The sequence below is a fragment of the Phasianus colchicus genome, chromosome 2, assembly GCF_987193195.1.
Source record: "Phasianus colchicus chromosome 2, bPhaCol1.hap1.1, whole genome shotgun sequence".
Classification (NCBI taxonomy): Eukaryota; Metazoa; Chordata; class Aves; order Galliformes; family Phasianidae; genus Phasianus; species Phasianus colchicus.
This window is the reverse complement of record NC_143437.1, coordinates 19219837-19233696: the sequence shown is the minus strand read 5'-3', so window position 1 is coordinate 19233696 and position 13860 is coordinate 19219837. Positions and strand designations below refer to the sequence as shown.

Sequence of the window (13860 nt, the reverse complement as noted above, 5' to 3'; positions counted from 1 at the left end):
TTGCACAGCATGAATTTCGAGTTTTGTTTGTCTTGAGCTTTCACTCATGCACGTATGAAGGTGTGCATGTTCATACCTGCATTCATGCAGTTTTTGTGCACTGTCAGCTACTTGTGCATACACTTGTAAGTGAGGGGGGTGAGATGATTTGCGTAGAAATTCTGTCTCCTACTTAGCAAGTGATTGGATGGCATTTCTATGTGTAGGTGGTGTGCTCTTCCCCTACATGGTACTCCCAGCCCTGAAAGCTCTAGCAATCTGGGTCATAATCCATAGACATACCAAAGTCCTCTTGCCTCTTGAAGATAGATTTTTTGGATGCTGTTCCAGGGGGAAATGAGAAAAGACTGAACTATAATTTTAGTTCAATCTTCTTTCTCTCCAGTGTTCTTTTTTCTTATGTTAATTTACTTGGAGCACTGAAAACTGTTGGACAAAGACATTCACCTTTCAGGCACCCTGCAGATACAAGTTGAGCAACAACATTTTTGATTGTGTTAGATGTGGTTGCAGTGGGCTAAGCATAAAGGCAAGGCAGTGTTTACAGACAAAGCAATGTTTATAGGTAAGGGTAATATCTCTTCTAAGAGCTATAGTGTAGTTGGAAGAAGTAGACAAGCTTTCAAGCGCTAGAGCTGCAAGGCATACAAAAGGCTTTTCTTCTTTTTTTTTTTTTTTTTTTTTTTTAACTAAGCTAGTTGATCTAGTAGAAAGTATATCTCCTGTAATAAGTTATTGGGAGCATGTTTGAAGAATGTATTGTTAACCTTTAGACTTTCTGATAGGTTCCCATAAAGAGGCCATTTGAATTCTCACTGTGCGGGAAGTAGTTGCTTCAGCGTGGATGGAAATAGGATGCAATGTAGAAAAGTGAAGAGAGTCATTCATCTGGTGGGTTTGTGGGAGGAAACAGACTGATGAGCCTAGGATTTTATCATCCATTAGCTCTGTGTTAGGACTGCAATTTCCATACACACACGCACATACAAAAAAAAAAAAAAAAAAAAGGAAATGGAAACAGTGAGGCTAAAAGATCATTTCTGCTTGAGGTTGAAGCAGGCCTGCTAATTTCACTGTGTGTGGCACTCATATTATACTCAGCAACATTTTGCTTAAGAATTACTAGTGCCTGTTTAATGCATGATGTCAGTTGTGGAAATTACTTATGCTATACTTAGTTTTTTTGACTTTTTAGCCCATTCCTCATAACTTTTTTCCTGAACACACTACATAAACCGTAAGGAGAGAAGCCTAAGTTTCAGATACCATAGACATTGAAGGATGAATATAATTCAGCTCTTTTAATCTATGCTGTCTGTCCTGTCCTTCAGTTCTGAAACGTGCAATCACTTTTCTTATAATTCAGTTCATGGGTCAGGATGGATGTTTTCTGTGCTATTGAACATGTGCAGTGATGATCTCTTGTACTTCTATAAATGCCTTTTGTGCCTGTTGGACACTGCCAATCCTTGACTTTGTCCTTTCATAGGAGTGAGATTGGGATAAAGGCATTCTCTTTTGGATACCGAAGCACAACTGAGTTTTCAAAACACATCTAAGACCAATTATAGTTAACAGCAAGAGATTACTTTTGGCACATTGCTTACTTTTAGATCCTTACATCACTGCCAAAACTGCGAGGTATGCAGTTTCTGGAGTCAGTGGAAAGATATGACTGTGCAGAAAGGAAGAAAAATTAGCCAAGTTCTTGTGTCCCATTTGCTCCCCTGCCCCTGCACCCCCAACACATCGCTGCAGAGCAACAGCTGCATTACGTCCTCAGAAACACTTGAGTTGACCTGATAAAGACCAAAGGGAAGGCAAAGTTATATTTGTACTTCTCTGGGACTTTCCCAGCATTGATTTTGGGTTGTCTCATCTCTCTGGCACTTCTGGGCAATGGTAGTCCCCTTGCTGCTGCCAGATTCTCTGTAAACAGTTGTTCAAACACTTTGTTTGAAGGGTGCCCTGTAAAAAGGAGTCCTAGTGTTGAATGTTTGAGTGCCCTCAATTTCTACTGGAGACATTAGCATCCTCTACTAGTGATGTTTGTTAATTTTCTGGATTAGGGCCAACATCTTCTCATATCTTTCTTTTTCCCTTCTCCTGCTGTAAATGTGATGATCAGGAGAAAGGCAAAGAGCTTATCAGATTGCTGTTCTTTCTGTAGTATAGTTGATACTGTAGGAGCTGCTGCTGCACTGTTGGATTTTGAGAGATCCAGCATTCATCTGAAATAAAGAGGGAGGAATCTCTATATGTTGGACAGAGTCTGGCTTTTTCAAGCTTGCTTTTCTGTTTCATTATGAAAAGATTAATTTTATTATGGTGACATAGTTTCACACCTCTTTTGAAATACCTTTCTGCATATACATTATGCAGTTTCATCGTTGCTTTGTGTGAGTGGTTTGCTAGATATCAGGCTGGTCTGGACTGAGAAAATGGGAGGAAACAATGAGACATGTCTGAGAGTTACTCATTTGGAGATGGACTTGGATGGCTAAAGAGTGGAAGAACCCAAAACAAAATACAGACTCACAACACTGGCATGCTAAAAGTTAGAAAAGTGATGTTATTGTATGATATGTTGATTGGAGTTGTCTTAACATGGTGTGGCATTCCAACTTCCTGCATCACAAAACTATCAGTGTAGCAATAACTTGGAAACCACAAACTTTTTAGCAGCTGAAAGCCCCCTTGTTTTTATCCTAGAGGTAAGGTACATAATAGCAGCCTATGCTTGTATGTGAGAAGGCAGTCACTCAAGTTGTTTAGATACAAGGAAGACAGTGAGTACTTGAAATTCCAGGCATGCAGTTCTGTGCCTTGAAGGGGAGGAGCTGAGGATTTTTGTATAGGTAATTTTTATTGCATGCTCAGCAGCAAACTTTGCTGAAACTTTTTACTCAAATACAAACACAGCTGGCATCCAGGTTTGGATGGAAGTAGAATCATCTGTTGCACAGATCTTTGTGTGGCCATTATTCACACCTGGCTGGTTTTGCCTTGCCAACAGGTTACCTGTATAGACAATGTTTTCTTACTGTGTAACCAGTACTGAAAGTGCTGATGATCTACTGATTAGTTAACAGTAAGCAATATCATATCTTCAGTGCATAGACTATTTGGTACTTATCTTTTGATAGCACAGAATCACAGAATGGTTGAGGTCCTCTTGGGCTCATCTGGTCCAACCCTCTACTCAAGCAGGGACACCTTGTGGTTGCCCAGGTGGCTTTTGTACATCTCCAAGGAGGAGACTCCACAACCTCTGGGCAACACATTTCAATGTTCTGATACCTACGCAGTAAAGAAATATGTACTGATGTTCAGATAGAGCCACTCGTGTTCTAATTTGAGCCCCCTGCCTTTTGTCCTCACACTGGGCACCAATGAAAAGAGCCTGATACCATCTTCTCTGCATCATCCCTTCAGCTATTTACACACATTGATAAGATTCCTCTTGAGCCTTCTCTTCTCCAGGCTGAAAAATCTCAGCTCTCTTAACCTCTCCTCATAGGAGAGGTTTTCCAGTCCCTTGGTCTCTGCTGGATATACTCTAGCCAGTATGTTACTAAAGAAGGTGGAATAGCCTCTGTTCTGATGTTCCAGTTGCTGTGATTCCCCTCACCACTAGTGTTGCAGGACAAATTTTCAGTGCAGTCATCCTCTGTGAATTATCTTAGGAAGAAGTATGTGATGGCATGTTTTGCTTGGGGACAAAAGCTTATTTTCTTGAGGTGTTTCTTCATCACCTTCCTCTCCCCACATACTCAAAGAAGATTCCTTGTAAAGCAGGAAGCAAATACGGGCATGCTTACTTGGTTTTTGAAAGTCAGACATCATAACTGCAAGATATGCTGCAGTAGCAACAGAGCAGAACAATGACATGGTAGCCCTATGAGGACTTTGAAGTGTGGAGCAACTGATGGTGGGTAGAGTCCTTTTGCGGTGCTATTCTAAGGGAAATGAAAAAGACTCCATTAGCCAAGTCCTTTTCTGCAATAGTCAGACAATTTAATGCTTGTTGCTGTTGCCATTGTAATTGATAGTAATGATTCTGTAGAAACTAAGACATACTGTACTTTCTTTCAGTACTGAAAACTTGACTGAATGTACATTTGTTGCATAGAAATTTGAGCTGTAATAATTTCTTCTGGTCTTTTATAATGCTGGTGGTCCACTTTAATGCGAATCTGGTAAGTATTAACCTGCAGACAGTCATATTTTTTATTTCTTGCAGGTTCTGAAGTCCAAAGAATTATCATCACCAGGACAGCGCTACATTGACAGCAAAGTGGTTAAAACAAGAGCTGAAGGAGAGTGGTTGTCTTTTGATGTCACTGAGGCTGTGCATGAATGGCTCCATCACAGAGGTGACAAGCAGTGTTTTGTCTTCATTCCTGCCCCAAATCGTCATTTATTAACTCAGCAGCATTTCAGGCTCATTCCACTCATAAAAACCTATTCCACTTACTTTCATGTTTTGCAGACAGGAACCTTGGATTTAAGATAAGCTTACATTGTCCATGCTGCACCTTTGTGCCTTCCAATAATTATATCATCCCAAATAAAAGTGAGGAGCTTGAAGCAAGATTTGCAGGTAACAACTGAAAAAAATATATATATATTTTATTGTTGTGTAAATGACTGGGGAGGGGGGAAAGATCTCTTACCTCTCTAAAATAGGATTCACCTGATGGAAAACTTACTTATTTGAGAATCTTGAATCTTAAATAGTAGGAAATTGTATTAAAGGCACAAGGGTATAACTGTCAGCTGAACTGTTCTAAAACCAACTGAACTACTCTAAAACCAAATGGCATGAGTAAGCTGTCTCATTCCATGCTTGCAGCTGCTTTGTCCTTAAATATCTCTGCTAAAGTTTGCAGCATCCACACTGGATATATGCACATACAGTTTTGGATGCAGGAAAGACTAATGCACAGTAGACCATCAACTGTTGGATAATCGTGAGAAAATGTACTGAATACTTTCAGAATAAACCCTTTGCTGTCCATCCTAGCACTGCAACAGTTCAGGCTTCAGTAGAGAAGATTACTGAAGAGTCCAATTAAGATAGTGTTTGGCACTTGTGTAAGCTGCCTGCAGTAGATGTGTGAGCATGGTGTGTTTTAAGAGTATGTTTGAAAAACAATACTTGTTATGGCAAATTTCTAAACTGTAGGTAAGGCAGTAGTAAGCTGGTTTCCTTACAGAGGCACCTTCTTTTTTTGTATGAAGGACCCTGGTATTTGTAAATACTTGCAAAAGTGCTTCTAGCTGTTTGAAAGCAGTGAGCAACTCCAGCATTTTTTTTTTTTTTAATTTATATCAGTAATATTAAAATTCATCTGAACAATGGCATCAGTTGCTTCAGAAATAACTGAAGAATAGGTGCCAGACTTGAATAAATGTGCTGCCATGGTCCACTCCAAGTGAGTTGTGAGTTAAAGTAACAGAAGGGGTATGTCTGTTCAGTGTGCTCCCACTTCCAGCAGTGTCTCAGTCTCAGGTGAAGTCAATAGAACTACATTATATAATATTGGTTATCTCAATACATATACTCTCCATCACTGGCATCTGCAATTTATTGTTACTTATATATTAGTTGCACAAATGCTTTTTATGCTGATAACTTGGTAAAAACTTAAAGATTGGATTGAATAAGTAATAAAAAGAAAGAATTATGTAATAAGGGTTATGGATATATATGCTTTCTGTGGACAGCAGACAAAGTGATATATAGTAAGCTCCACTGTGTTTTTGAGCCATTCAGGTTTCACTTTCTAATAGGGAAATGTTATTTAACTGATGATGCCAGAATTATCATCAATCAATGTGTATTGAAGTAGAGCCTATACTATTATCAACTCATGCTGTTTATCAAGTTTTCATTTATTCAAATATATCATGATTTGGTTCATTGGTTTTCCAAGGATTTGGCTGTATTCCTTGTCAAATATTACATTTATTTAACCATTGTTTCACTGCATTGGAATTTTTTTCTCTTAAGTAAATATATGCATTGTAGATATGAATAAAGCCATTGTGTGCATTTTAAAGCAATGTTAGTATGATATTTGATCTCTGTATTTTTGCATGTTACAAAAAGTAACTTTTTTCCTTTAGATAGCATTATCTGGTTCAGGAGGTTAATTTTCAAAAGGATCTTAGTAACAGGCATAACATGAGCTGTTTAATTCCAGGGAAAGGCTAAAACTTGGGTTCTTTTGCCCATCCTATTGCTATGATAAGAAAGCTATTAAGGCAGTTAGAGTTTCAAGGGAAAATAGAAAATATGAGATCGTTAATTTCCACTGCAAGAATAAATATTTTGATCAATGTCCTTGCCATGATCATACAGAAGGAGGAGATAGAATAACAGATTTTGTTGAGAGAATTAGCAGAATTTAATAAACTGACAGTGAGAGACAGAGAATTTATATGCATTAGAAAGACGTAAATGTGATGGAGAAAACTAATGAGTTGAAAGTAAGCAGTGGGAAATGTAGGTTGATTATCCAGAGCAGCTTTAATGCTATTACAAGGTTTAGAAAGGTGCATAGCTGTTACAAGACTGCAAGTTGTTAGAATACTGCCCTGAATGAAGTACTGAAAGCATCATTGCTTTGGGCATTTGAAACTGGTTTAAAGAATATAAATGCATTGGCTGAAGGGACTCCACATATCTTTTCTGTTATTCATTTCAACAATTTTGGTAAGTGTACTGAACTGCCATTAAGTGGCTATGAATATGGGAGGGCTGATACAATAGATGCATGAGAACTGTGAATATATTTGGGATCTTGGGCTGAAATTTGGCTCAACTTTCCCAGTAAATGTGTTCAGTTGATGCCATTGTTGCCCAGGTTCTGATAGCATTTTTTAAAGAGATGGTTTATTTAATTTGTGAAGAAAATAGCAACATAATGTTTATCACCAAAATGTATTTTTTGAAGGTATTGATGACTACACATATTCCAGTGGTGATGTGAAAGCTTTAAAGTCCAATAGGAAAAAATACAGTGGGAAGACCCCACATCTTCTGCTAATGTTGTTACCCTCCTACAGACTTGAGTCGCAACAGCCCAGTCGGCGGAAGAAGCGTGCTCTAGATGCTGCCTATTGTTTTAGGTAACTATGCATCTATATTTAGTATACTTTACAAAACTTCGCCAGCTTTTGAATTGTAATGCAGTTGCTTATCATGTAAGCAAACGTTTCTTTATGGTAGGCATTTTACAGAGCATGGTCCTTGTTCACAGACCCACAGTGTCCATGCCTAAAGGATATCTGCCCAGTGTGCTCCACTCCCATGGAGACAGTGCCTGAAGAGGAAGGTTAGGACCTCAGAATGCAGAAACTGAGTTCCACCTGGAGTTCCCAAGCCTATCAGCTTCATAGTTATAACCAAATTGTCACCTCTGCTGTGCTGAGAGGTGACTCAGTAGGACCTGGAGAAAAGTACTTCAGTGATCCTCCATTAGCTTTCTATAATCAAGTTTTGTCATGTATAAGCATCTCATTTCATTTACAGTATAAGCTACAACAGATGTGATTAGGTTGTGAACTTTTGGGACTCTAACTTGTTTTTAAACCATCATTCAGGGAGCAAACAACTGGATTATTTTTATTCTCTTTGTTGTCTTTGTTATAGCCAATGCATTTGTCTGTATTTTATTTTCCAGGAATGTGCAGGATAATTGTTGCCTGCGTCCACTTTATATTGACTTCAAGAGGGATCTTGGCTGGAAATGGATTCATGAACCTAAAGGATATCATGCCAATTTCTGTGCAGGAGCCTGCCCATATTTATGGAGCTCAGATACTCAGCACAGCAGAGTAAGTAAAGATTTTGGTGCAGATAGTAGCCTTATGTTGCGCCAGAGGAGATCCAGGGTGGATATTAGGAAAAATTTATTCTTGGAAAGAGAGGTGAAGTATTGGCACAGGCTGCCCAGGAAGGCGATGGAGTCATTGTCCCTGGAGGTGTTCAAGAAAAGGGCAGATGTGGCGCTTAGGGACATGGGCTAGCTTCTATTTTAAAACTGCATGGTGAAATATGTTTCTAGGACTGTCATCAGTACAAGAGCCTGAAGCTTCCACGTGTTATCTCAGTACATAAGAAAATATGACCCTAAAGAGGGACTTGCATGTGCCTCAGACTAGAGTTAAAGCTGAAGTCATGCACTGATCCAGAGATATATTTTTTTAATATGGTCATCAATACAATGTATGAATGTATCCAATACTCTTTGTGACCATAAGCATGAGCATAAGCTTTGGAAGGCTAACTAAAAAGGGACCAGTTAGTAAAGAGCATGAGTGCAAAATGGCAATGAGTTCCTTTCCTCAGCCAAGGCACTCAGAATGATTATGGGGCTGAGTCTTACCATCCAATTTTCACCTACTTTATGAGCTGCTCTTTTTATATTGTTAGTGATCTGCTACCATGCTGAATTTCATGATGATGTAGGGATAGATGTACTTCTTCAAAAGAGGCATTCATTCTTGTACATTGAAAATTTATTTGAGCAAGAATGACCTTGTGTCTGGGATGCTTATGAACTGATAGATGGTTAGGATACAATCTTTTATTGTAGGGATTGGATGGGTTATTCTAGCTAAGTACTTTAGAATGAGTGATATTCTGCTGTGAAGTGCTTATTTTTCTCAGCTGTCAATGTGGATGTCTAGACTGTAAATGTATGAGGCAGGCATTTGCACTGCAGTTGTCATAAAGAAAGAATTTCACCCTCAGGTCCATACTAGGATGATGTCTCCTTTTTTACTAACCTTCCTTAAAATATCAGATCAATGTCAGCCTCTTGTTCAAGAGAGGGATTGCTTTCCTTTTGGTCTGTAAAGTCATAAGGCTCAGACCTAAGTGTAACTGTCAGTGGCTGTGGCATTTTAGTATCAGCAGTGGCTGTCAGCTGACAGTGGTAAATATTTTTTAATAGAACCTATGTTTCCATGCTTGTGTGGAGTAGTAGTGTACACTGTTGGGAGCAGCACTTGTTTTTAAAGGAAAGAGGAAGAATAACTGTCATGATCACAAATATGTGGTTTGGATAGTCACCCAAATAGGCAGAGGTTGCTTAATAAAGTAGTTAGTGTTGCTGTCCTGAACAGGTCTTCTGTCTCTAAATGCCGTAAATGTAGTGTTGAAGCTCTAGGAAAAGGTCATTTAGTGTTTAGCTAACACATTAATGGCATCCTCGGAAATACCTGTGAATCATCAGTGGGTAACCCTACATACTTCCCTTGCAGAGAACCATGCATATGAATCCAATGTGACATAAAGTACCAGTGCTGCTGGTCCTCAGCCACAGCTGATCCTCAGTTGGACTACTGAGGAAGTAGTCATGGTTCTTGAAGGGTGGCATTAGTGGATTTACAGAAAAGTATCCAGGGATGAGAAAGCAAAGCAATGCTCATGTGCTGAAGGACTCTCCTCTCCCTTTGGTGCTCTTGTAAAACCAAAATCCTGCCAACAGTAAATGACAGTCTGAAGTTGCAGATAAAAGTCATTCAGTCTCTTCCTTCCCTATCAATACAGCATGTGTGCTGCTTTGAAGAGCTACGCTTTCAAGTCAGCCTGCAGGTACATACATGTTTTAAGATTTAAGGCTGTGGGGATAAAACAGTAGGAAGCTCAGATGGTTTGTGACACCTGGTTGAACTGGAGAAGCATGCAAAAATATTCAAATCCAGGCATCTTTCTTCTGATTTCACTGGGCTTTTTCCCAGGCGCTGGAGGAGGAAGTGATGCAGAAAGGAATTTGCTTTCCAGAGTGGAGCAGGCAGAGGAATCTGTCTTAATCTCTTATTTCCTTTCTCCTTCTAGGTACTCAGCTTGTATAACACCATAAATCCAGAAGCTTCTGCCTCTCCGTGCTGCGTGTCCCAGGATTTAGAACCCCTCACCATCCTCTACTACATTGGCAAAACACCCAAAATTGAACAGCTGTCCAACATGATTGTAAAGTCTTGCAAATGCAGCTAAAGGATACCCCAGAAACAACGTGACGTGTGTGTATCAAAAAATAAAAATAAAAATAATAATCAAGGAAACAGAAAGAGAGAGCGAGGAGGAAAGAAAGAAAAATGAAAACCCAGGATCATCAGTGTTAAAAGGAAAAAAAAAAAAAAAACCAAGAAAAAAAAGCGGTACTAGTCTGAACTGTTTGAAAGTTTGTTTTTGTTTTTTTTTTTTAAACTGGCATCTGAAGCAAAACATTGAAGGCCTTTATCTTACATTTCACTACACATAGTGTGAGATAGACAAGAAGCAAAGTTAAAGGAAAAAAAAAAAACCTTTTAAAAAATAAACACTGGAAGAAATTTGTTAGTGTTACTATGTGAAAGGAAAAAAACAGGAAAATCCCATGAAGTGGAGTTGCTGTATCTGTCCCGTGCCTTACTTGATCTCTCTGTATTGTTATGCAATAGGCATCCTACCCATTCCTCTTAGTTGTAGAGTTAACAGTGCATTATTTATTTGTGTGTAAAAACTATCAAATGAACATTTCCATATTGCCATTGGAAAAAGAAAACCAGCAAATGTGGACAAAATGGAGACCAAATAAGCTGCCAGAAATACATAGAAAGCCTAAAGGAACACAAGCTCAAAAGTTTCAGAAAGTAATGGTTAGTTTAGTTGGATTTAAATAGAAATCAGTTATTACACTATTGAGAAACTCTGCCTTTAAAATACCTTATTTTTCATGCCAGCTGCCTGGAGAGGCTTCTTGTAAGGTCTCAAACCCTTGTTTTAAATACTGAATAACTTACTAATAAAGGACACTCTGTTTCAGTCTCAAAGACAAGTCTATAAGATTTTTTTTTTTTTTTTTTTTTACTGTAAATGATTTAAATGTCAGTTTAGTAAACCAGTGAAATATTTAACATGTACTGGTCTAATCTTCAGACCTTAATATGTTGCTGTATAGCTATGCTATGGGATTTTTTGTTCTTTTGGTATATGTAATCATACCTAGAGTATTGCAATAGGTGGGTAGTAAAAGCCAGCTTAATTGGAAACATATCTGTAGATCTCTATTTGTAAACTATTAAAAAATTAAGTACTTTATGTGTAATGTGTAAATTTTCACCATATTTTTGTACTCTGTAATACTGTCAGCTCTCATGAGTTTGAATTTGAATTTGGGGCTCTTTTTGATCACTCAGAATCATGTGTTTCCCTCTAGCTGGCCAGTATGAGTAGAGTCCCTATATTTTGACTTGCACTACAAATACATGTTTTATAATAATTGCTATACATGTGCTTTGTATATTGTTCATCATTATGACATAAGCTACCTGACTCCATTTGTGGTTTTTTTTGTTTTGTTTTGTTTTTGTTTTATAAAAAAGGACGGATTGAAGTGCTCTCTCCTCCCCTCCTTCCCTCCCTCCTCTCTCATCCCCATTTGTAACCCTTGAATCGCGATGCGGTTCAGAGGCAGAGAGTGACATCCACTCCTGTGCAAAGGGCTGGTACGGAGTATCTGCCTCAGCAATGCCTTTGCATGGGGCATGCATGGGAGCAGGCTGCCCTGGGCTCACACACGGCAGGACTTGCCCTGCCGTTAAGTTGTGGGGCTGATCCTGCTCCCAACACACCAATAGAGGCTTGCCTTTAACTTCTTGCAGTGGCATGGCAGGATTTGCAGGGTCAGACTTGTTTTTTTTTTGAGTTTTCAAACTTATTAAAAGAAAAAAAAAGGAAAAAGAAATATGGGGTCTCTAGGGCTTTGTTGCTGTTACGCATTTGAATATTGTAGAGGGAGTTGAAAAATAATCCACATCATACATTTCTTTTCTAAAAAGTTTAAATTGGCAAAAAAAGTCATGAAGAAGACACAATCATATGATGAATGGTTTTGCATGGCAAAGCTCGAAAACTGCGTTAGAAACATGCTACTTGGATGAGAAGGACATTTTCTGTCATTGACCTGAGTGGTGTCAGGAGCGTGCTCCTGAGCTTTACGTTGTCAGCTCCAGTGCTAAGATGTGCAATTTCTTTGACTTCAGCAGAACACTGATGCAAAACTGAAGTACCGCAGCGGCTTGCACCCGCCGCTCCTCGGGACTTCAGCAGAGTCTATGCTTATTGCCTACATGGACACGTAGACCCACAGATGATCTAATCCCACCCATTGACTCAGCACAGAGGAGGAGGTATGTTAGACTTCTGATTTATTTAGTAAGTTGAAATGAACAAGTGAAAAATCTGTCCTGCTTACACTTGCTTGAGCCAGACTTACTCCAGTGAGAAGATGCACTGAACTCAGTGAAACTCCTCAGGGTAGTAAATACTCTGGATTTTGCTGCATACAGCAGCAAAATTAGTTTTATCAGGTTCAGTATGAGAACTGTATTTTTGTTGGACAGGAAGGGAGACATGGATGAACACATTTCAAAAGACTTAAGAACATTTTTGCAATTCTCTGCTACGGGAATGCAACTTAGAGTGGATTTGAAGCTTTGGAAAAGTGGAATACAAGATAGCATAGTTGTCCAATTATACTCACTATGCGCTGGACGCAGCTGAAGATTTTGGTTTGGGTTTGGAGTTTTTGTTGTCTAAATTTAAACATAAAGCCTTATTTCTGTAAATCATTACCACAAGATCAGATACTTTTTTTTTTTAAGATTTTTTTCCTCAAAATGCACTGATAGTATTTGAGATATTCTTATAAATCTCCTACAACTTTTTTTTTCTCCACCTTATTAGGCATGTATTTCGCTTAATTACCAGGGATGCTATTAGACCTGATCCTACAGTGTGCAGAACTCATGGGTGAAACACCCCTCTATAGAGTGGTGTGATGTGAGGCCAAACACCACTCAGGTCTGATGTCGATTACCCCCCCCCTCCATCAAATGATGTTTAGATGGGACTGCAACAGTTCAGACTGTCACAATAAGTAGGTAGCTGCTACCATCTCAGCAAAGTCCCTCAGCATTGGTGATGCCCAGCACCTGGCAGGAAATGTTTCGCACTTTGAAAGGTCAGACCCAAAGGAGCTGTGTGAGCTTGAGGGGGGTCTTAGCACTTAGCTGAGTGGGTTAGGACAGCATTTTTTATGTGTTTAGCAACAACACAATTGTATGGTTGGCGTGGTTTAAAAGGAAAAAAAAAAAAAAAGGAACTTAAAGGACAGCTGTGTTGTACTTTGGTGATCGATTACTCTGTATTTTAACACATTGTATGTCTGTTTTTGTGGTGCTCTAGTGGTAAATAAATTATTTCAATTATATGCTGGTGTTGTTCATATGACAGTGTTCTTCTGGCATAGACAGTTCCTCAGCTCAGGCTCAGCTTAATTGGTGCCAAGCTCTTTTTTTGTGGGGAACCTTGATGTGGTCCAGACATCTGCTCTGAGGATTACTTTCCCTTCAGCGACTGCAGAATGTGTTGATCTTCAGACAAGAAGTGGCTTCTGGTTGACTGCTCTGAGCAGCAGCACTATCCCATGTATGCACAGGACAAGGACTGCCCCAGATAGGAGCAGCGTTACCCCATGACCTCATTATGCCCCATCTTTCACCAGCACCCTACCCAAACATCTAAAAGTCCCTCTGCATGGCACCACTTACAGTGGCTTTCCTCTTTGGTAGTGGGTTTCAAAGTAGCTCCTTCCTCATGCCTGTAGTGCCACAAAAGATGAGAAGGTGATCTGAGTAAATTTTTGAATGCCTGGACAGTGAATGGCCTCACATCATCACATCCTTTAGTTAAGGAGTGGTGAAATTTATTTCGTACATTGAACAAAATAGCCTTCAGTGGCATGAGATGGATGTATTGGAGGAGAAGCAACAGACACAAGTTAGAACAAGGAAAATTCT

At 39.2% G+C, this 13860-nt stretch overlaps 1 protein-coding gene across 1 annotated transcript in view; it reads left to right on the top strand.

Annotated features, from left to right (window-relative positions):
- TGFB2 (transforming growth factor beta 2) overlaps positions 1-13244 on the top strand; it is a 62952-nt gene extending 49708 nt beyond the window's left edge. Inside the window, exons 3-7 of the mRNA XM_031595896.2 lie at positions 4244-4376; positions 4493-4603; positions 6963-7137; positions 7692-7845; positions 9854-13244. Of these exons, the coding sequence (XP_031451756.1) occupies positions 4244-4376; positions 4493-4603; positions 6963-7137; positions 7692-7845; positions 9854-10012 (732 nt within the window). The 3' untranslated portion in view covers positions 10013-13244. The remainder of the gene's footprint in view (positions 1-4243; positions 4377-4492; positions 4604-6962; positions 7138-7691; positions 7846-9853) is intronic.
- Positions 13245-13860: the final 616 nt, after the last annotated feature.